Consider the following 24,073-nt stretch of genomic DNA (forward strand, 5'->3'; position numbering starts at 1 on the left):
TTTATATATTCTCTCCATTTCGCCTATTGCATACTGAAATTCTTTATTCATTTATTTATTTTTGTTTATCTAACAGCATACAAATAGTCCCGTTATTTAAAATTTTAAATATGTACACCATTAATTTGCAGAATTTAATCTGAAACATAAAATTAATCATTTTAGGAAAAGATAGTTTTAATACGTAGTTTGAAAAAAAAAAAAAAGTTATATGTATTTAAAAATAGTTCGCAAAAAGCTACTTTTCTCAAAAGTCAATATTGGGTGACTTTTTTTGTTGTGGCCAATTAATACATTTGTAGTTTTGTACAAGTAGCGGGTTCTGAAAATTGCTCATGTCAAGCCCAAATGTTGGAATTCCCACGCTTTTGAAATAGAAGTCTGTTGATGCAGTCGGTACGTGATGGTTGATTGACTTAAATTGCAATGACACCTACAGCTAGAAAATTATTTTCGATACAGTATCAAAAGTCATCTCTTTCACACCATGTACAGGGACGCACATGTGTGAACCCCACAGTTTGTGAGAGAAAAGTCTCTCATGAGATACATAGAGGTGCTGGACATTACAGTAGAAGGCATCCTTCGTGTCAATTATCCAATCTTTTGGATTTATAATATTTTATAAAAAAAAAATTAAAAAAAAAAAAGGATGTTAATGCAAATCTCCTACATACATTATGTATACATAAAATTTAAGTCCAAGAGTGAGAATGAGTATTACTAAGATCCAAATACAAAAAAAAAATAATCGCCAGAGGCCTTATAGTTGAATTAGCACATCCTCATGCACAAAGTGCTTGGAAGTCTAGGGAGGGAAGAGAACGAGTTGCGGGATTAACAGCATGTTGTAATTATTTCTCAAAAAAAAAATACTCAAAAATTAATCTAGTAAAAAACTTCAGTTGAACCGGTGAGAGGACTAATTCCAAACAAATAAATAAATAAAATACAATGATAGTGTAAGCCAAACTATTAACTCCATAGTTTCCACATCAATCATAAGAGGACAAGATTCCAAACAAGAAAAATACAATGCTAGCGTGTGTATGCCAAACTAATAACTCCATAGTTTCCACATCAAGCATAACCTAACTAGATTCCAAACAAAAAAAAAATACAATGCTAGTGTATGCCAAACTAATAACTCCATAGTTTCCACATGAGTCACAAGAGGACTAGATTCCAAACAAAATAATAATGATAGTGTAGTGCCTGTAGGCCAAACTAATAATTCCATCTAGCAAGTAAATTAACAACACTCATTAACGTTACCGGACAAAGCGCAAACACCCAGAAAACAAAAAGATAATAGGATTATCACAAAAGAATCCGTCCCCAAACTGCAACCCACACAGTAAATGCAGTACTTTTCAAATCGTTTGAACACCAAATACTTTTCTAAGGAAATTTGCATCACTTCAGCATTTCAATGCCTCATAGTATGAACGCACATCATACCTACCATTACCATTCTACATCTAACTCATGCAATTGGGGCCTTAAGCCAGCATTGGGACTTTTATTAGGGCTCACTTAAGTCCAATTGGCAATAATGTAAGTGGTCCACAATTATTAAAATATTTGGATTATTTTTATTCATTAATGGTCATATACATAGAGAGAAAATTTTAGGAAAACTAAACTGTTGAAAGCAATAGTAAAAATACTTGACAACAAATATTTTAGGGTGCCTGCAAAAGTGACATTTATGGAATACAAACAACAAAAACTAAAACTAAAAAACAAAGAGGAAGAAGGTAAAAGTGACATCATTTAGGGTGCCTGCAATACTCGACAACAATATTCTCCAAGGGCCCAAATAGGAAAAATGTTTCGGTATGCAGCATAGCTGATCATACAATTTTTGTTGAAAACTCCCATGATCTCCTGTATGACAAAATGCATAAATTATTAACACATACATATAAGGCATTGATAAATAACTTTCTTGAGCAGTTGCTGGTGAAATAAGTTGTTTTTAGAAGATTGTTATGCTGTGTGGTCTAAAATACATGAGCAGACAAGCCAAAGATTTACAATATTTATCTTTTCTAGTCTATAAGAACCCAGATATCTAAAGAAATCAATGGTCTAGAGAACCTATAACCTCCATATCATTCAACCACCTCTAGTAAAAATATCAACAACAAAGTGTCAATACCAAAACTTTGGGGTCAGCTATCCCTAGTAAAAATATGCTAAGAATATTTCTATGTTTTACATGTTTTTATCTTGGTGTGATTTATTTCTTAGTCAAATTTATGTAATAGGATACTGCATTTTTAAAGCCATAGAAATGGACTGTTGGTATGTTCCTGCCTTTCCTCAGAACATAATACAACTGCATATTCAGGAAATATTTCGCTTTGATAGGAAAGAAAAATAGAGAAACAATGCTAGGTTTACCTCTTGTGGAAAATCTCCATTCTCCATTTGAGAATTTATTAATAACCTTGCTGCATGATGCAATGGTGTTGAATCTCTCTCAGCCTTTCAGAAGAGAAAATAAAAAATAAAAAATCAATCATTAATATTGAGACTAGAAAAATTATACAGCAGGTGATATAAATTTCTGTTGGGAAGAAAAAAGTATACAACCAGCTTGATCTCTTTTTGCCTGTCCTTATTTTCTGGTTTTTTTTACTTTTTTTTTTTTTTAAATGAAACTGGGAATGCGATCAACCAAAACTGATAGTTACTTCAATTTTCAAATGGACAAAGTTTAGCTACAAAATTGGTTGTAACCTTAGGCTACAAACTTACTCAATAAAATAAATATTACTACATATTTTGAAAATCTAACCGTTGAATTACATGTTCTTTACGCTCTTAATACACATGTCAATTTTTGTATCAATTGAATATTATTTACTATATAATCTATAATCTTATATTTCATGCATAATTTTAAATTACAAAAACTTGCAATTTAAAAATTTATTGATAATATAGCTATTGATATTTAATTTTCTTGAAATTTTACAAACATGGAGGATATAAGAAGAAGATGTAATCCAATGGTGGATTTTTCAAAATTCACCTCCAATAAAAAGATATTGAGTGAGTTTGTTGCCTAAGGCTACAATCAATTTTATAGCTAAACTTTGTCCTTTTCAAATTATGAGAAATATGGTGATGAATGTGTTTTTCATGCAAGACACGATTGGTGAAATTAACACAAATATTACCTCTGTGTATCAAAGTATTAATTATATAATGTATGGATTTTTAAACATTATTGTTCAAAAATCCCATTAGTTTTCACAAAAGTGAATTTCCACTCTCAGAACCTATTTTCTCCTGTGGCCAAATATCATCGAGTGCAGGAAATGTATGGAATTGATATTTCATTACCAATATGATGTTGAAACTTTTCCTTTATGACTCTTAAGTAGGCAAGCATGATAATTCTCTAGTTTTAATAACCTTACTGCGAGGAACTTTAGACAGATGGGAAGATGAATTCATATTATCAACCAAATGCTAAAATGAATTTGAAAGGTTGATTTGCACCAAAGGCAAAAAAAAAGAAGGGAGAGGGGGGAGTGTCCAAATGATTCTTCACCAAATGTACCTGACCAGCATCGATGAGGGCTAACATAGCCCATCCGGTATTGACAATATGTGGCCTATTGTCCTCGAGATTGGTATACACCTGTTCAAGAAAAGATTAAGATGGCCTGCATATGGGAGTTACAGAAGAATATTAGAATTAAATATAGTACCAACCTTGTTCTGACATGATAGGTAACTTTCTCCCCAACCACCTGAAGCAAGCTCTTTGGACAACAGATAATTGCATGCTTTTCGGATGCTAGAGCAATTCTTATATGTCCTTCCAGCAGCTACCAACCCCTTTATCCCAAACCACCCACCATAGGTGAAGCAGACTCCCCAGGATCCATACCTGTTTAATTATTTTAGATTAATTGGGTGCAAGTAATTTCATAACTGTTCAAAGTTCAAACAATTCCAAGATATACAAGTGACTAATTAGGTTAAGCTCAGGCACTGATACAAAATTAAAGTGGGAGAGAAATTAGTAACTGATAATAACGAAGACATTCAAGCAAATATGCAGAATATAAATAGAAAAGTAATGTGAAAGCAAACCAGGAGCCATCTGAAGCTTGTATTTTTTCAATGAACTCTGCAGCTTTAGCAATACAATTTTCTATTTCTTCCCTCCTATGCTCAGGATATAATTTCTTGAATAATGTCAGTGCTTGAATTGCTGCTGACGTACACTCAACATATCTACATAATCACTTCATTTAACATCATATTAGAATTTTTCAATGAAAGTAAATAGAATTACAAAATGAAGTGTGATGAAATCTTACGGATAATCAATCACAATATCACCAAAGGTTTCAGCAGGATTGATTAACTGAAAATTGATGGAGACAACAGACATTGCAAATATAATCTCAGCATCTTCCCAAAAAACTTGCAGCATAGGATAAAATGAACTATACAGCCAATTACAAGATAAGAACATGGAGTTCAGGATTACATAACTCGACCACTGTTGCAAAGCCACCACTTAAAAGCAAGAATGGCATAGTAAAGTATCTTCATTTCACACATCATCCCCTTATCCCCCATTCAAACCCGAAGAAAGGCAAAGAAGAGGGAAAAACACATGAATATGGATTACAAAGAGCTAGATTTTAATTTCTAGTGAATTTCCAACTGACTGCCCTATAAAAATGCGTGTGACTCAACCATAATTTCAAGGGTTAGAAACACCTGCCGTGTGTGGATAAATTACTAACTGATATGATATCTTTACCACATTCCCCATATCTAAAAAGAGCTCATCAAATCATAATTAAATACAACCATAAAATCATTAGAAATTGATATGGAGTTGCCAATGAGCTCTAGCTCAAAAGGCACCTCCTTCCCTGTAAGAAAGGGCAAAGGGTAAGACCATAGTTTCAAAACCCACTTAAGTGCACATGCGAACTTAACAATCAAAAAAGAAACTTATATAGAGTTAATCATCACATTGATCCTAAATTTCCCAGGTCAAAACACCATTGCTCTATATCAACTTCCTAAAATCCTTTTTTTTTAGATTGATAAGTCTACACAAAAAACCAGTGAGTTTTAAACCTACGTTGTTGCCCTCCACCATTTCTTATGGGGGGATATGGTATCATTAGAGCGCTCATTGACCTCAATTCCCTACAATCCCTAATCAATGTCATATAATTCTCAATCAACGTAGTAAAGTATAGACTACGCAAAACACACCCACACACACATCTATATAGGAAGTCATCTGGGCAATCAGTGATTACCAACCAGAGCTAACATAGGAGCCATGAGCTGAGTCCCATGACATGTAAGACAGTCTTTTACTCTGGAAACAAGTATCATTGGTAGACTGTTAGGATGCCAGTATCTCATCTCAGTGAAAATTCAGCTTTTTTAAAGTTTGTGAATCAAGGTTATTTTCCTGAACTAAAAATCCCTAATGAATTTTAGCCATCTCAATTCAAGGGGTTTCCATACAATGAAATTCAAGGTGGAATAGCTTCTAAAGTGTCATTCCAAACACTGATGGTTTTCCTCCAATGGATTAGTATGAATCATAATATTGGTGCAGCCAGAAGTCACAAAAGATTCTAGGGCTGAGTTATATAATATATGTCTAAGAACATAAACAAGGAAAAACAATTCACAAGTAATTTATAATTTTTTTCTAAGTGAAGGCTAAGCCTAAACATTCATTGTATTTGAGTTCAAATATCACTGGGAGAACAGGTCCAGCTTAGTCATGAAGCTCTTAATAAGGGGGTACTTGGCAATAATTCAAACTTTCAAGACATAGCAAATTCATGGTAAGAAGAATTATTTAAAACTAAAGGTAAAAGTAAAAGAAAGAAGCCTTAAGAAGTTATAATAGTTACCTCCAACCACTGGTAGGATCTAGTTAATTCATAAGTTGCAAAGCCACCATCAGTATTCTGCAGTGATCTAAGAACATCCATTAGAATGTTTATAACTCACCAGCTACTGAATTGCAAAACTAATCTGCTAACAATACCAGAGACAAGCAAACTAAACAAAAAAAAAATATCACAACAAAATGGAAGAACAATAAAGTCAGGTGCACATATCATGCAGAAATGTTCGTATACAGAACTCTTTCTTTTAAGAATTACATAAAACTTCAAAGCTTCAAAGTGCCACATTCTATTCTATGTCTACTTCACAACTTCAGATGTATGATTCTGGAAAGAGTAATAAAACATTAAAAACAAAAAAAAAAAAAACAAAAAACAAAAAAACAAAAACAAAAAAACACCCAACATGCTTATAACCAAATTTAATACTCTGCATATCATCTAATCCAATCAACCAAGACTCTTTAAGGCATTCATGACGTTAAGATATGTGTAAGAAAAACTATAGAGTAGACAAACTACATCCTTTGTTAGAGGAATTTCTTTTCCTCTTCCACTATTATCTTCTGAAGATATCTATCCGAATAAAAAAGAACCAGAGGTGTGAGAATTGTGAACTTCATAGTAATGTCTACATTTTTCAGAGAAAATCAGACAATAAACGTTCAGGTTAATATTTTCATCATTTGTGAATCAATGATAAATCCTTGGATGTTCAGAGTTCAGTACTGCCAACACCTACATTCTTTAAATACTTAAATATTTAAGCAAGCCCAAGCTGAAGGCAAAATTAGTTGCCATCAGTGAGGGAAATGTACATATTATAAATTACTCTAGTTAAGCCAATTACAAGAATCATGAGTAAACTATTCTGTCTTTTTTCAATCTGTTAACATTTTTTTTAAAACTTGCTATGTCAGATTCCAACTTTGAGCTTCTAAAAATGCAACATATCTAACAATTACCTGTAAGGAAAGGAGAACATTTACAGCATCATATAACCGCTTCACATCTAACGACTTCCCAACTGTTTCTGATGGGAATGTTGATAGTAATAAAACAGCCTGCACAAAGAAATAGATATCAGAAATTTTTTCCATTATATGTATGGAACTGTTTGTTCTAACTTTACCTTCAATCCTTCTGCAGTGCAATCAGAAATAGGCCATCCATGATCTGCAGTTGAGAATGGCCAAGCACCTTTTGAAATGTGACGATACCAAAAATTTAGATCTCCAGGACAATCTTCTAAGACCTTCAAAGCAAACCACAATTGGTCATGAAAATATGAAAAGAATAATTTTAAGATATAATAATAAAAAAATTCTGCAAAGGAGAACCTGCGAATCCTTTATGTAGTCATGTGCTTTTCTTAAAGTTGCTCCATATTCTTCAGCAATGTTAGTTGATATAATCGCTTGAATAGCAAAAGAAGTATCCCATGATTGACTCCCATTATAACCCTACATCAAAATTAATACAAACACACAATGTACAATTCTCAATATTTGAGGTAGTGAAACATAATCATGGGCTCTATATACTTCATTGAACAATTAAAAAAATACTAAGGGCTTCCCCCCACAGAGAGGAGGGGGAGAAGGGGGGGGGAGGAATACTGAGAGAGAGAGAGACAGAGAAATGCTTGTTAAGTCAGTTAAAAACTGTTTAACAGTAAATGTCTGAACCTGCATTTTCATGCCATCTTCAGCAATCCACAAATAATCAAAGATTCTTGGAAGATGTAATTTGAATGCCTCTGAGTTTGGATCCTCCACCCAGCAACAAAGCATATTCAACACCTGCATCATCCACAAAATACAAGGCCAATAGCTCAATGGAACTACCAACAAGTACAGTGAGTGCCTTTGAGTGAAGGTGTAGAGCTAAAGAAGCTAATTAATCTAACTCTTCAATTGATATTATGTTTGAATGACTATCAACCATTTTTCCTCATAGCTTCAAATTAAAATTTTCCAGTGTCAAACTTTGCTCTCTAGTTCTCTCTCACATCTTAAAAAAAATTACCTTATTGACAGGCCCTATGCAGATATACCGAGTATTTTCATCTTCATAGTGGATATGCTGCATTACAGTTTGTAGAGCCTTCTCCCTCAATCTTTTTGCAGGCCAACGCATAAAAACAGGTTCATAGGCATAGTATAGAGATCCCCAGAGGATATCCTGAACCAGTGGATGGGGGTAGTATAGATCTTCCTAACAATATTTGTAAAGCAACCCATGTAAGCATCAACAGAGACAGTGAAACATGACAGAAGTTGCATATTAAATCTTATTTTGAATCAGATGTTCTATTGCATATTAACGTATCTATGAACTCAAATTAGCTCATTATCTAATTCAGTTGTTTTTTTAAGACCAATGCAGAGAGTATGTTAGTAAAACTTTAAGAGTAATAGTCATATAGTTAAGCTTACATTCACATAGCCCCAAAAAATAAGTTAGCTTATATACAATAGACAACAAACCTAAGATATGATTTTATTTTTTTTAATTAAAAATAAAAATAAAACCTTGATGGTGTTGGAAAGTGCTAAAAAGCTAGCAAATTGTAGTAAGCAATAATGATACTCTGGGCACCATAGGGTTTTGATACATATCTGTAATTGATGTGACATTTTATGAACTCCACATTTTTTGATACTATGGATAATGGTTTTGAATAGGAAATCATGATACAATTTGGGTTTGGGACAGAAATGGGTTTGAAGTTGACCCTCTGGGAGCCAGACCAAACTCTGCAGTATTGATTAATATCTTATTACAATTCTAAATCTTGACACAATCATTATTACTTATACAATATCAATTAATCTGATACAGCAGCTATTTTGAAGTATCTTTGAAACCTAGTATTTGAATTATTTTTCTGTGCAACAGCAAGAGCTTGAAAAGAGAATAAAAAATATTATAGTGTGGAAGGGTAAAATTTAAATGTAGAAAACTTAAAGGAGAAGAAAAGGTATAATTTTTACCTACCTTCGCACAAAGATTGCGAGCCTCATTCCAATCTATCTCATGATAGGGAACCATATAAAGCTCCTTTCTCAAAGATCGGATTGTGGACGTGATAGGACCGACAAATCTTTTCCCATATAAATAAGACATGGGCAAATACACCATTCGGCAATGACACCACATCCTTCCTATTAATAGAAAACATGGAAATTCAAAACCAAGAAACTGATGAAAAAGCCATTCTACTGCAATTAGCAACCCACTCAGTTGACACTCATGAATCAAAGTTCTTCCTCACAAATTTTAACAGAGAATATGCAGATTGAACAAATTTTAAGTGATATATAACATTTTCCCAATGTTTTCTAAACCATGTTAGTAAGATTTTTAAACCGTAAGCAATACATGATACTTTTTCCTTGACAAAACTGAACATACATTGTGTTAATGGTATAAGAAAGAGCAGTCAAATAGAGACCTGGATGACAAGGAAGAAGGTAAGGGAAGAGCCATATTTCTGGCGGCAGTGGATTATTCCCAGACCATTCATACACTCCAAGTACCTGAAACCAGAGAAAATCAACCACAAGTCAGTTGATATTTTCAAGGTATTAACTTCTTTGACAATATGTTACAAAAAATAACACTGAGTTCATACTGAAAGCCACATTTTCCCCCATGAAGTGATTGCAGTGGCACCACCATGATCCAAGATCCATTTCCGTGCTTGTTCCATTGCCTCTAATCCATCCTCAGCTCCTTCACCAAGCAATCTCAAAGTAACATAATTTAGTGCTGTACCAAACATGGTGCTTGGGCCCTCAATATGTAGACCCCAACCCCCATCTTTATTCTGCAATTAGAAGAGTCACCATTTCAAGTTCTTTTTTTCATCAACAATATTCATACTACCACACCCAAAGTAATTAGAAGTTTAGAACAAAGCTCTATTGAGTTTAATTCATAACGCTTTCATCAATCATATAAGCAATTTACCAAAGTATGAGCAATAAAATCATTAAAAAGGTTTCCGCAAAATTGAAGACAAAAAAAAAAAAAAAAAAAATTATTAGTAAGGCAGTTATCCCTTTATTAACAGTGACTAAAAGTGAAATTCAATGTGGAAAAGGAGCATTATATATAAAACTTTCTATGTTGTGAGAAAATATTCTTGCCTGATGATTGTACAGATATCTGCAGATCTCGCGTATATGTTCGTTTGATAAGACGGTATTGAGTGCTCCAGTAATTGAAAGAGTAATCACCTATTGCATTTTATAAGAAGGATCACACTTCAGGTCAGCTCAAGATAACTTTAGAGGAAAAATTCAAGAAGTGAAAGAACTTCATTTTTCTTCAGTGGTTTTTTTCCCCCCATTCCTTGCTAAGCCTTACAAGACCTCTTCCAGTTCATTTTGCGAATCAAACAAATTTTCAAATCAAATATGCTAATCTTATAACATGAAACTGTGTGCTTTCAAATTCAACCACAATACATAGATTAGTCCACTTTTACCACACAAAATTATGGGATTGCCTTCTTTTTCCCCACTCTTATGGATAAAATTCTGTTTTGTAGGTTTCATCCTTACCAAACCAGGAATTAGAAACATGGGACCCCCATAATCCCCTGGCCAGTGACCATCATGTGCCTGAATTGTTGAGTAGAAATTGATGGCCCTTTGTAATGTGATTGTTACCGCCTCCTTTGTGAGTTCTTCTGTATCTTGTACTTTGATTTGTGGTATAGTAGAAAAAGATGGATTCTCCTTTGCAAACTAAATTTGAGAGGAAAAAGTAAAGCAACATACTGTGAATCAATTAGTACAGAAAGAAAAATAGAAAAAACCAAGTCAATTACAAATTTCAATATGTTCCCAGCAAAAAGTAATTGCCTAAGAATAATATGACCTCAATTTAATTCACAATATATACATTAAGACAAACATACCCAGTGCATCTAAATTCTGATTTTAAAAAAATGTAAAATTGCATATTCTTTCTTAAGCATTAGTTTCCAGAAAATTGATAAATGCCACTAACAAAAAATTCAAATACTAAAAATCATTTCATACACAGTCTACATTTTCTTTTCTTGATGATTACAGACCCACTTAATATATCATAGAATCAACAAAGATTTATAATTGTTATCAAACAGAAGATGTTCCATGAGCTCAGAAGAAGAATATGATCCCACCTCAATTCTCAATTTCTCAGTATATACACATACAAACACACCCAATCCATCTAAATCTGAATTGAAATTTAAAAGTATATACAACCATTAGCTTCAATTAACGTGGGAATCATAAATTACTCTATGATCAAATTTCTGGATTAAAGGCCCTTCAGGGTGCCCATTGTCATACCACAAGCAGATTTCAGTACCAGGCCCCACTAGGAACTTGAGATGAGGCCTGAATAAGTCTCTTGAGTTTTATAACTTTCCACCACCCCCATGAACAATCTTAAGGGATCTTAAAACTCCAGAGACTTTGGCCCTTAAGTTGATACAATTCTATCCAAGGAGGTAAGGAACTTAGATAAGGTGATCCCTTATCTCCTCATCTTTTTGCGCTTGGAATGGAAGTATTCTCTTGAATTCTACAATGCAAAATCCAGGAAGCAGTGGCCTTTAAATTTCATCCAAAATGTGAAAACCCCACTTCACAACTGGTGGTTAGAATATGATAATCACAGACATCACATCATGATCTCGATTCAATTGTCGACACATACATAAATACAAACACACTCCAAATCATCCAAATCTAACAGAAAACTAAAGCTTCATATAACCATTAGATTCAATCAAATTGAGAAATGCCACAAACAAAAAAGTTAACCAGCAAAAAAAAAGAAAGTGAAAGCCCCACTCTTTTCTTGGTAATCACAGACCCCATATCATGATCTCAAAATACAAAAACACCCCAATTCATCCAAATCCAAACAGAAAAACCGAAACTTCATATAACCATTAGATTCAACAAAATTGAGAAATGCCACTAACAAATAAGCCAACAAACAAAAGTGAAAGCAACCCATTTCTCCATCTTCACCATAGAACTAAAACAAGCAAGAAAGAAAGAAAAATTGAACAGATTTAGGATAGTGGGTACATGGGACCAGACCTGAATGCGCATGAGAAGGTCAGAGCTGTGGCGTTTCTCGAACCGCCGATCGGAGAAGCCACGTCGAGCATCTTCGATCTGCTGAAGCTCTTCTGGGGTGCCTAGTTCTGGGTGGAACTCCCAAACTTGACGTCCCAAGTGACCGTTCAAAGTTCTTAGCCACGTTTCACTGCCAGTACTGCCACCACTTTCATCATCATTGTTACGTTCTTCTCTCACTGTCTCTGCACCGGTCTTGAGCTTCCACATTGCACAGTTGCTTTGAATTTGCTTAGCTTTTCAGTGGATCAAATGAGATGACTTTGAGAGAGAGAGAAGACGATGGAGATCGTAGAGTGGACACTAGACAGGACAGCCTATTTTCCCTCGCTTCTTACACTTCAGTTGCACGCGAAACGATATAAAATGTTATCCTAAATAGTAATAGATTATTATTGGCGGTTTATATAACTTATTATTTTTATGAAAAGATTATGTTATCTTTTTATAAAAATATTACAGATTTATTATATACGGAGAGATTTCAAATTACGTGCAAAAGTTATATACATAGTTGTCCTTTCCTTTTTCCCTAAGAAAAATCATTTTTCTTTTTTATTCTGTCCTTTCTCCGACAAATATACACGTGGTTCATTATTTTATGATTTTTTTTGGAATTCGTAAAGTATTTCTTTTTCAAATAAATCTCGTGAATACAAATAGATATATTTAAAGGACATATATTATGAAGAAGAGTATAATTCTTATTTATATTATTTAAATATTATTGATATATAGTTATTTTTATATTTTGTTAATTCTTTAAAAAAAATTTGTAAGAATATTATTAGGTAGAAAATATAAATTATTCATATATTTTTTAATTAATTTTTTATTTTTTATATTGTTTTTTCTTTTTTTTACGATTCATTGAATCTAAACCTTTTAGATTTTGTACTCAATAACTTACTTTGATGAATATTTATGATATGATCCCACATTTAACTCCAAAATTAATAAATAAAAATCTCTAAAAATAAATAATTTAAGACACATACGCGCAAATTTGGACTTCAATTATAGAATCTAATTAAAATTTTTCTAAACTTTGTCTATTAATATATACTTGTGTGTAACCTCATGCATATGCACTGATATATTTAAAAAAAATCACAATTACATGTATATAATTTAAAATCTAATTAGATCTAGACTCTTCTATTTTTGCATTCAATAATTTACTTGCCACGAAAATTAAAAAATTAAATGAAACACATGCGCAAAATTGAACTCCAATTATAATTCAATTTAGAATCTAATTGAATTTAGGCTCTTTAATTTTTGCACCAAATAATTCACTTGAAACACAAATTTAAAAATTAGATGAGACACATGGTGCAAAATTAGACTCTAGTTTAGAATTTAATTGGATTTTCTCTTAGTTTTGACTATTAATTAATATATATATTTATATATATATATATATATATATGACTTATAAACTTGAATTGTTTTTAGTTATACAAAAAAAGAGGCTCATAAATATAAAAATCATTCAAAAAATATATTTTTTATGATTTACTTATATTGGACTCCTCTTTTTTACACTAATAAATTAACTCATTTGACACAAAAATTAAAAAACTTAGATTAAATGGAACACATGGCACAAAATTAAACTCTAATTAAAATCCAATCTTTATATTGAATTAACTTACTTGACACAAAAATTTAAAAACTTAGATTAGATGGGACACATGGCGTAAAATTAGACTCTAATTTAATTCCAATTGGAAATCTAATTGGATTTTCTCCCAACTTTACCGATGATTATTATTATTATTATTATTATTATTATTATTATTATTATTATTATTGTAGTTGCACGATTTTCCTGGCCCAACTGGTGTTGGTCCGGCCCTGGTCCAAAGCACAACCCACAATAAATACTTGTAGAGAATGAGTTAAAGAGCTTAGCCTCAATGACACTAGCGGGTCTATTGCATGTAGTATACTGCTTGCAAAAAGAAAAATAAGAACACCAAGAAGGATTCCTCAAGTTTGATTTTATTTCTCTTTTTCTCTCTTACAGTTCTCCTAGTTCTGCCGCCCCTCTTTGAGGGACTTCATTTACATTATATATTCTTCATCTTTTCATCCCAGCCTTACACCTGTTAGCCATCCAAGCATCCACTCGAGCACCTGTCCCATCAGACGCTCTCATCAGACTCTTTGTGAGTTGCAGAGGCCAAGGCGGTACTGTTCAGGGGTCTTTTCCCCATTAATGCGGCCAAGAGGGCGGTTGGGGCGCAATTAATGTGGTGGTAGCCTTCAGTGAGATATTTTAAATTTAATTCGTTTTATATGTTGGGGAAGGTGAGCTGAAGTGGCTGAGCAGAGTTTCTCGTCTGGCTTCATGATGTCCGAGGACGAATTGCTTCTCGGACGGGTTTCCTTGGAGCTGCTGGGGTTGGTAATGCTGCATACGAGGCTCCTCCTCGGACAGTAAGCTCCTCGGATGGGCCTGAGTTCGGAATAGCCCATCATTTCTGGGCCGGCCCCCACAATAGCCCCTCAAAACTGCGGTTTTAACCTCACTCCGAGGAGAAAAGCGGGGTTTTGATATTTGTGAGTGGAGGGAAATAAGAAAATCGGGGGGCGCGCGTGCGGACCGTTACTTTTCACGCGCTACAATTTACGAGACGTGGCCATTAACTTCTGGAGGCGTTATGTTCCCTTCATCCAACGGCTTGGCGTGAATCGAACGGCCATCGTTTCTTCCCGTATTTCTAGGCGGGGATGATCTTTTCTCTTTCCTCCCTGCTATATAAGACGTCAGCAGGGTTCAGTTCCTTTTTTTTTTTTTTCATCTGCATTCCTCAAACCCCAAAAGGCTCCAGAGAACTCCATCGAATCCCAGAGATACACGAACACTTGCGTCCGTTACGCCGCCGTAACCGTTCTTCTGAAGCGCTTCGTCCAAGAGAGATTCCTAGGCGTCTCCTCGAGCGTTTTGTGAAGGTACCAGTACATCTCGCCCTTTTTTCCGTTTTAATTCCTTCCTCGGACTCTACTTCTCTTTTCAGTCTTTACTTTCATTTCCTCGGTTCAGTTCAGATGGGTAGATTCGAAAAATTAGTAAAAACTCCTGCCGCTATGGACGCCTTTAGGGCTAAATATCACATTCCCCCGAGGGTTGGGCTGCGTCACTGTCCTCTTGAAGGAATATTGACCGATAGAGTTGAGGGAGAAGTCGTTATCCCCATGATTGCTTTCATAGAGGGAGGGATGACACTTCCCATGCGCAGGATCACAAGGGAGTACCTGTTCAACCATAGGTTGACGCCGTATCAGTGTGCCCCAAATATGTTCAAGATACTAGGCTGTGTAGATGTCTTAGACGAGCGGATGAATCTAGGCCTTACTTGGCATGATGTGGCTTATTTGTACGAATGCCACCGCCTCGGGGATGATGGGTATTATCTTAAATCCCGGAACGAGGCCGTTAGGTTGATCTCTTGTCTTCCAGTTTCCAATAAGACCGTGAAGGATGACTTCCTCATTGCCTCCGGGGAGTGGTTCGACGGTATTCACTGTCCAACTCGGGCGGGAAAACCAGGTGCGGCGCTTTTAGGATTGATCCTTTTTGGGGAAAGGATTTAGTGTTGAGGGGTTTTTTTTTTTTTTTTTCTGGCTTTCTTTGCAGTTGAAAAATTTCATTATCTGACCTCATTTTTCTTGGTTGTTTGCAGACAAAATTCACGTTGCTCCTCGGATAGATCTTACGAATGTGCCAGCGCTGAATTATCTTCTCAGGTCGGAGATTTACGTTACCGGGGACGGACAGTTGCGTGCGGCCCATCTGATTTTGGGCTATCAACCTCTGAGCAGTGCTTTCCAGGCAGTCGGTCACGCTATAAGGGCGGGCAGTACGAGGTTGGCCAGGATTGACGTGTCCCGAGACGGGTTCCTAGCTCCACACGATTTACCACCAGTAGTGCTGCCTGGGGTCAGGGATCCTTACTTAGCGGAGCAGCTTCCTCCGGTGAATGAGCCTGGCGTGGCTGCTCGGATTGAAGAAGAAACAGAATCTTCCCGTCTTTCTCTTGAGGCAGAAACAGACGAGTTCTACTTCGAAGAGGAAATTCAGCAAAATCCTTTAGGGGAGTCTTCCAATCCTGAAGCCGAGCAGGACCGACATTCTGCAGTTGGTGTTCCCCCAATCGTTATCTGCTCGGACGATACCTCAGACGAAGAGGCCGAGCCTATGGCAGGAAAAGGGAAGTCCTTGAAGGAGCTGATGTCTTCCAGGGGGAAAGGTCAGTCACCAAAGGGTCAATCTTCGAAGGGGCCTACTCCATCTCAGGTCAAGACCCTTCCCCCGGCGGTCCCCCAGGGTGTCCCGGACCTTGGCCTTAAGGTTAATCCGGACCTGAAGAAGAAAAGGCCGGTGGACACGCCTGAGGAAGGCGAGGTGGCTGTCCAGCCGGCCAAGCAGCAGAAAACCACACGGGCGCCAAGGAGCAGAAGGGGTACATCCTCGGACAGTAGGGACGAGGGGAACCTTGCTGAAGTGCGCACTGCCCCTCGCTCATGGGACCCAAAGTTGGAGCTGGATGGGCTTGCCATTCCTTACACTGCTTCGGTCCGAGAGTATAATCGCGGCCGGGCAGGGTACGTGGCTGAGGCCTTAGAGCAGCCCCTACTTCTTCCTCGGGACATGGAGGCCTACAGGCGGTGCACTCAGTCCGAGCTCTTCCTATCCCTTAAAAGGGATCTTGCGCTGGTAAGTAATCCTTTTGCTGCTTTGTCCATTTACTTGCTCCTGTTAGGTCATATACTCTTCTTTTAAGGACGCTCTTGTTTTGTCCGCAGATTACTCAGCAGGTCTTTGTGGCTGAGGAGTTTTGCCGTGATAGCCGCAATCTGGCTGAGGCTGAGACCCAGGCTCGGACAGAGGTGGAGAAAGCCTTGGGTTCTCTCAAGCATGATCACACTAAACTCACGGCTGAGCTCAAGGATTCGGGGCACCGACGTAAAAGTGCAGAGGCTGGCCTGAAGACTGCCGAGGATCAGGCGGAGGACCAGCGCAAACAGCTGTACACGGCTCAGCTTAACCTTACCACTGAGAGGCAGGCAGTGAAGGATCTCAGGGCTTCCCTGCAAAAGGTGGAGGATGAACTGAAGCTGGCAAGGGAGGAGGCCCAGCTGATCCGAGAGTCCACAGAGGCTGAGAAGAATGCTGCTCGCCAACTCGGGGCCGCAGAGACTGAGGCCAGGCTGTCCGAGGAGATCCCTGAGGTATGCAGGGAGTACTGCGACATTTCATGGGCTCATGCTCTTGATGCTGCAGGAGTTCCTGCGGACTCGGCACTAAGATTGCCCGAGAGCATCTTCTACCCTCCGGAGATCCGAGCTAACCCTGATGAAGTCCAAGTTGCTTCGGAGCAAGACTTGGTGGCGTCTGACGCCGTCTTTGTGCCTGTTGTGGCTAAGGATCTTGTGCCCGATGTGGCTGAGGATCTTGCCACAGACTCTACAATTGAGGTTCCCCCTCCTCAGTCCGAGCAGAAAGAAGATCCTCCTGCTCAAGCCTAGCCTTGTAGGCTTTCAACCTCTGTAAATAGTTCTTATTATATATATTTTTTTTATTTTGTTTCATTTTCCTTTTAAATGAGAGTTGCCCTATTCTTCCCTTTTTTGTAAGGACCTCTCTTTCCGATGTACTCGGAATATTAATATAATATGTTCATTTTGCTTACTGCGGATGTGTCAATAGCGTTCTTTTTTAAATATTTGCGACGAGGTAGATACAAGCAAAAGGTCAAAGTAAAAATGGGTCTTTGGGTTGCTTATTTGAGGGTCGCGATGGTGCTGAACTGTGCGCATGTATTGAAAGTGATTTCCTTTAAGTAACAATCTCCCAATCTATCATAAGTAATAATCTCCCCAAAAGTCTGTGGTCCGAGGAGCCAGGCAGTACTTAGGTTCTGCTTAAAACTATGACTTGTCATGAGCAATAATTTCCCCTAGAGTCTGTGGTCCGAGGAGCCATGCAGGACTTAGGTTCTGTTTAAAACTATGAGCTGTCATGAGTAATAACTTCCCCAAAAGTCTGTGGTCCGAGGATCCATGCAAGACTTTGGTTATGCTTAAAGCTTATAAATAGTTGGTTTAAGTAACGATTTCCTCCAAGTCTGTGGTCCGAGGAGCCACGCAGGACTTGGGTTCTGTTTAAAACTTATAAATAATCGGTTTGAAATAACAATTTCCCCCAAGTCTGTGGTCTGAGGAGCCATGCAGGACTTGGGTTCTGTTTAAAACTTATAAATAATTGTAATGTCAACTGGAAAGCGGTACACAGTCATGAAAGAGAACATACGCTAAGCCATTCTTATTAATAATAATACCTCCTGAGGTTATTTACATTCCATGGTCGAGGTACAGCTTTTTCATCCAAATCTTCCAAGTAGTAGGCGCCTATTCCGGCCACGGACGTGACTCGGTAAGGTCCCTCCCAATTGGGCCCCAACTTGCCCCAAGAGGGGTTCTTTGCGCTGCCAAGAACCTTCCTCATCACGAGATCACCTGGACCCAGAGGCCGCAGCTTGACGTTAGCATCGTACCCTTGTCTTAGCTTCTGGTGATAATAAGCCATGTGAATCGTGGCCTTCTCCCTCCTTTCCTCGGCTAGATCCAGACTTCTTCCTAGCAACTCATCGTTATCGCTTGGCGTAAGCGAGCTAGACCTCAATGTGGGGAAATTGTTCTCGATTGGGAGCACAGCCTCAGCCCCGTAAGTCATTGAGAAGGGGGTCTCACCGGTGGAACGCCGTGGCGTTGTCCGATAGGTCCATAAGACGTGCGGTAATTCTTCTATCCATCTCCCCTTTGACTCATCCAATCTTTTCTTCAATCCGTTCACTATGACTTTGTTTACGGCCTCGACCTGCCCATTTCCTTGGGGATATGCGGGGGTGGAATATCGATTAAGGATCCCAAACTCTCGGCAATACTCCCTGAAATTCTTGCTGTCAAACTGAAGGCCATTGTCGGAAATGAGTGTCCTGGGAGTTCCGAAGCGGGTGATGATGTTCTTCCAGATGAATTTCTGGGCGTCCACGTCCCTAATGTTGGCCAAAGGTTCAGCCTCCACCCATTTAGTGAAGTAATCGGTTCCGACTATTATGTATCGCTTGTTCCCCGCAGCCTTGGGGAAAGGTCCGACAATATCAAGGCCCCACTGCGCGAATGGCCATGGACTGGAGAGTGGGTTGAGAACCCCTCCGGGTTGGTGGATATTTGGGGCGAATCTTTGGCACTGATCGCACTTCTTAGCGTACTCCTGGGCTTGTCTCTGCATGTTCGGCCACCAGTATCCTTGGGTGAGTGCCCTGTGCGCCAGCGATCTTCCTCCGGTGTGACTTCCACAAATTCCTTCATGCAGCTCTTCAAGAAGAGACTCGGACTCCTCCGGATGTACGCAGAGTAGGTACGGTCCAGAGTAGGAGCGCCGATAAAGCTTGCGGTCCTCTGACAGCCAAAAACGAGGAGCATTTCTACGTATCTTCTCGGCTTCTAGTCTTTCTTCTGGTAGGATCTCATCTTGGAGGAAATTCTTTAGGGGGTCCATCCAACTGGGGCTCTGTCTTATCTGATGGACTTGGATCGGGTTTGCGCTGATGGGACTGGCCTTAACTAGATCTTCGACTAGGATTACTCGTGGCGAATTGCGTGCCGAGGACGTGGCAAGTGTGGCCAGCGAGTCTGCGTGAGTGTTTACGCTCCTGGAAATGTGCGTTAAATTGAAGGATTTAAAGCTCTCCTGTAGCCGTTTGACCTGTCCCAGATACTCTTGCATCCTAGTATCTCGAGCTTCCAACTCTCCCATCACTTGTCCGACCACTAATCTGGAGTCCGAGAAGGCTTCAATTATTCTCCCACCCAACCTTTGAACCATTGTCATTCCTTGAAGTAAGGCTTCGTATTCGGCTTCATTGTTCGTAGCCGAGAATCCGAGTCTTAATGACTTTTCAACGACAGCGCCGTCTGGCGATATTAAAACTATCCCAACTCCTGATCCTCTCTGATTGGCCGCGCCATCCACGTAGACCTTCCAATGCATGGTCTCGCCGGCTGAAACTGTGCCAACCAGCTTTCCGCCCAGGCCTTTCATCTCGGTCATTGTTTCTATAGAGGGCTCAGCAAACTCTGCTACCAAGTCCGCGAGGACCTGTCCCTTGACGGAGGGTCTGGGCATATATTTAATATCAAAAGCCCCCAGAAGAGCACTCCACATGGCGATCCTTCCTGTGTAGTCAGCACTTCGAAGCACGGCTCGAAGTGGAAGCTGAGTCAGGACGATGACCGTGTGCGCCTGAAAGTAATGAGGAAGCTTTCGGGTTGCATGCACTATCGCCAGAATTGCCTTTTCTAGGGGTAGGTATCGCACCTCGGCTTCATGTAGTGACTTGCTCACATAGTACACCGGTCGCTGCACTCCATTATCATCCCGTATTAATACCAGGCTTACAGCGTGGGGAGCTACGGCGATGTAAGCAAACAGCACCTCGTCTGCCTCCGGACTGGACATGATGGGTGGTCGGGACAGGTAGTCCTTGAGCTGCTGGAAAGCCTGAACGCAATCCTCCGACCACTTAAACTTTTTCCACTTGTTTATCAGGAGATAAAAAGGTCGACATCGATCCGCCGATCGTGATATGAACCGGCTTAAGGCCGCAATCATGCCAGTGAGCTTCTGCACTTCCTTCGGGTTCCGAGGAGTCTGTAGACTGTTAATGGCTTTGATTTGGTCAGGGCTTACTTCTATCCCTCTATGGGTGACCATGTACCCTAGGAATCTCCCCGACCCGACCCCGAATGAACATTTGGAAGCATTCAGCCGCAACCGGTGCTCCCTTAAGATAGCGAAGATAGTTCCCAGGTCTTGCACGTGCTCGGACACCCTCTTGCTCTTTACAACCATATCGTCTATATACACCTCAATAATCTTGCCCAGTTGCGGTTCGAACATCCGAGTCATCATCCTCTGGTAGGTTGAGCCCGCGTTCTTTAACCCGAAGGGCATCACCTTATAATGGTAATTTCCGAGGGGCGTCATGAAAGCCGTTTTTTCTTGGTCCTCCAGCGCAAGGGGTATCTGATGATAGCCCTGGAAGGCGTCCAGGAAGCTCATTCGAGGATGTCCCACAGTTGCATCCACCAATCGATCAATTTTGGGAAGGGGGAATGGATCCTTGGGGCACGCCTTGTTCAGGTCCGTGAAGTCCACGCAGACCCTCCATTTCCCCGTCTTTTTCTTCACCACCACTGTGTTCGCCAGCCATTCAGGGTAAAAGACCTCTTTGATAGCCCCTGCTCTTTTCAACTTGGCCACTTCGTCTCTCACGGCACCAGCGTGCTCCTTTGAGGGGCGTCGGGGCGGTTGTTTCCTCGGAGTGGAAGAGGGGTTGACGTTCAGGTGGTGGCAGATGAGGCTGGGATCAACTCCAGGGGCATCGTAGGCGTCCCAAGCGAATACATCAACATTTTCTCTGAGAAATTTGATCAGGTCCTCCTTTTCCTGAGACGGTAATTCAGAGCCGACCTGAAAGAACTTCTCCGGGTCGTTGCCGACAGCAACCCTATCTAAACCTTCACACCTTATCTCCTCGGCCAGCCCCTTGTCTTGCTCTGCCGAGGAGGCTGGTTGCTATAAGCTCTCTGGGATCGAGGTCTCGACCAAGGGCCGATGTAAAATGGCGGCCACCACACACTTCCTGGACACGGCCTGATCTCCTCGGATCTCTTCCACTCGTCCTCTGGAGGGGTATTTCACTTTCTGGTGAAGTGTGGAGGTCACGGCCTCTAGGCTGTGGATCCAGGGCCTTGCGACTATCGCGGTGTAGGGTGAATAAGCGTCGACCACGATGAAATTTACCTCCACCACCTCCGCCCCAGTCTGCACGGGAAGTCGGATTTGCCCCTTTGGTGTAACGAGCTTCCCCTCAAAGCTGAGGAGGGGGGAGTCATAAGCTGTCAGATCTTCTGGCTTCAGATTCAGCCCCTTGTATAGGTCGGGGTACATTATCTCCACCGCACTTCCAGAGTCTACTAATACCCTTTTCACATCGAAACCCCCAATCCGCAAGGTGACCACCAAGGCGTCATCGTGAGGCTGAATTGTTCCTTCCTTATCCTCATCCGAGAATCCCAGTATCAAAGAGCTTCCCTTCTTTATCCTTTTGGGCTCCCTTTGCCTGCCCTCGGAGGGAAGGCAGTCCACGGCTAATACCCTGGGGATGGGTGGCCCAGTTCTTCCTGGTGCAGCGAGGATGACATGTATCGTCCCCGTGGGGGGTCTTAGAGACACGTCTCTTCGAGGTTCTTGTGTTGCTGGGCCAGGATGGCCGCTCGATGGGTGTAGCAGGTGACGTAGCTTTCCTTCTCGGACCAATTGATCTAGGTGATTCCACAGACTCCTGCAGTCCTCAGTAGTATGCCCGTGGTCCTGATGATATTGGCAATACAGGTTCTGATTACGGTTGGCAGGGTTTCCAGCCATCTTTCCCGGCCATCTGAAATAGGGTTCATCCCTTACTTTTTCCAGTATCTGCTGCACCGGCTCTCTGAATACGGCATTCACTGTTTGCGGGTTGCTCTGCGCAGTTTGTCGCGGAAAATCTCTCCTCGGCTGACCAGGATTGTGACGTTCCGTCCTGAAATCACTTCCTTTAAAGGGGACAACCTTCTCCTTCCCCTTCCCTTGCAGCTGATCCTCCTCCACCCTTTTGTACTTGTCGATCCTATCCATTAACTGTTGGACGTCAGTAACTGGTTTTCCGGTGAGGGATTTCCTCAAGCCATGCCAGGTAGGGAGGCCGCTTTTGAACGTGCTGATAGCAACGTTATCATGGTCGTCGTCTAAATCGTTATACACTTCCCAATACCTATCCGAGTATGCTTTCAGAGTTTCCCCTTCATGCATGGACAAGGACAGCAGCGAACTGAGCGGTCGAGGGACTCTGGTATTTGTAATAAAGCGGGAGCAAAAAGCTTGAGTGAGCTGCTTGTAGGAGCCTATGGAGTTTGTCCTCAGGCTGTTGAACCACCTCATTGCCATCGATCCCAAGCTGGACGGGAAGATCTTGCACATTAGGGCTTCGTTTTGTGAATATATCGCCATTTTCTGGTTGAATTGACTCACGTGCTCTACCGGGTCCGTTCTGCCGGTATAGATGACGAACACCGGTTGGTTAAAGCGTCTTGGCAGCTTAGCCCCTTCGATTCTATTCATGAAGGGTGATCTTGAAACCTGATCCAACGCCTTCTTCATGGCGTCGCTCCCTGAACCTCTGCTGGATGGGATCTCATACTTCCGTACTGGGCGTGGTTCCTTTACGTAAGAAAAAGTCTCGCTTGGGGGGGTCCTTGACCTTCGTCTGTAACTCATGTCCTCCGCCTTAGAAGACTCGCCTGAGTCAGAGGGAGATCGTCTTCGCTGTACACGTCGTAGCTTCCTTTTCAGGTCATCTATCTCTCGCTGCATGGCCTGGTGACTATTTCGCCTCTGAGACACGTGACTTCCTATCTCTGTGTGACTTTGACTCGTCCGGGTGGTATGCGCACTCCCCTCACGATTCCCCCTGCTGCCCTGGTTGGTTGGGTTATTTTGCCTCTGGGACTCGGCGGGTTGTGTTCGTTGGGAGTTAGCTTGATGAGGATCCTCCTGGTGTGGATCTATTTCTTCCATGCTCGACTGTTGCACTAGCTGATGCCCTAGCTCTTCCCACAGACGGCGCCAATTGTAGTTGCACGATTTTCCTGGCCCAACTGGTGTTGGTCCGGCCCTGGTCCAAAGCACAACCCACAATAAATACTTGTAGAGAATGGGTTAAAGAGCTTAGCCTCAATGACACTAGCGGGTCTATTGCATGTAGTATACTGCTTGCAGAAAGAAAAATAAGAACACCAAGAAGGATTCCTCAAGTTTGATTTTATTTCTCTTTTTCTCTCTTACAGTTCTCCTAGTTCTGCCGCCCCTCTTTGAGGGACTTCATT

At 40.2% G+C, this 24,073-nt stretch overlaps 1 protein-coding gene across 3 annotated transcripts; it reads right to left on the reverse strand.

Annotated features, from left to right (window-relative positions):
- Nucleotides 1-1,572: 1,572 nt before the first annotated feature.
- Nucleotides 1,573-12,414, reverse strand: LOC126727606 (cycloartenol synthase). Of its 3 annotated transcripts, none has more exons than XM_050433418.1 (18): nucleotides 12,035-12,414; nucleotides 10,493-10,678; nucleotides 10,076-10,165; nucleotides 9,559-9,753; nucleotides 9,379-9,463; nucleotides 8,918-9,088; nucleotides 7,950-8,134; nucleotides 7,610-7,723; nucleotides 7,262-7,384; nucleotides 7,054-7,176; nucleotides 6,887-6,985; nucleotides 5,925-5,981; nucleotides 4,347-4,393; nucleotides 4,117-4,260; nucleotides 3,733-3,910; nucleotides 3,578-3,658; nucleotides 2,410-2,493; nucleotides 1,573-1,890 (listed from the first exon to the last, which is right to left on the reverse strand). In XM_050433418.1, the coding sequence occupies exons 1-18, from the start codon at nucleotides 12,281-12,283 to the stop codon at nucleotides 1,777-1,779; spliced, it is 2,325 nt and encodes a 774-aa protein (XP_050289375.1). In that variant the 5' UTR covers nucleotides 12,284-12,414; the 3' UTR covers nucleotides 1,573-1,776. The 3 variants fall into 3 exon arrangements, with proteins under 3 accessions (XP_050289375.1, XP_050289374.1, XP_050289376.1); XM_050433417.1 differs by having other exon boundaries at nucleotides 7,950-8,138; nucleotides 8,922-9,088; nucleotides 12,035-12,412; XM_050433419.1 differs by lacking the exon at nucleotides 7,610-7,723 and having other exon boundaries at nucleotides 7,950-8,138; nucleotides 8,922-9,088; nucleotides 12,035-12,413.
- Between the last annotated feature and the right edge of the window lie 11,659 nt (nucleotides 12,415-24,073).

The sequence above is a fragment of the Quercus robur genome, chromosome 5, assembly GCF_932294415.1.
Source record: "Quercus robur chromosome 5, dhQueRobu3.1, whole genome shotgun sequence".
In the NCBI taxonomy this organism is placed as follows: Eukaryota; Viridiplantae; Streptophyta; class Magnoliopsida; order Fagales; family Fagaceae; genus Quercus; species Quercus robur.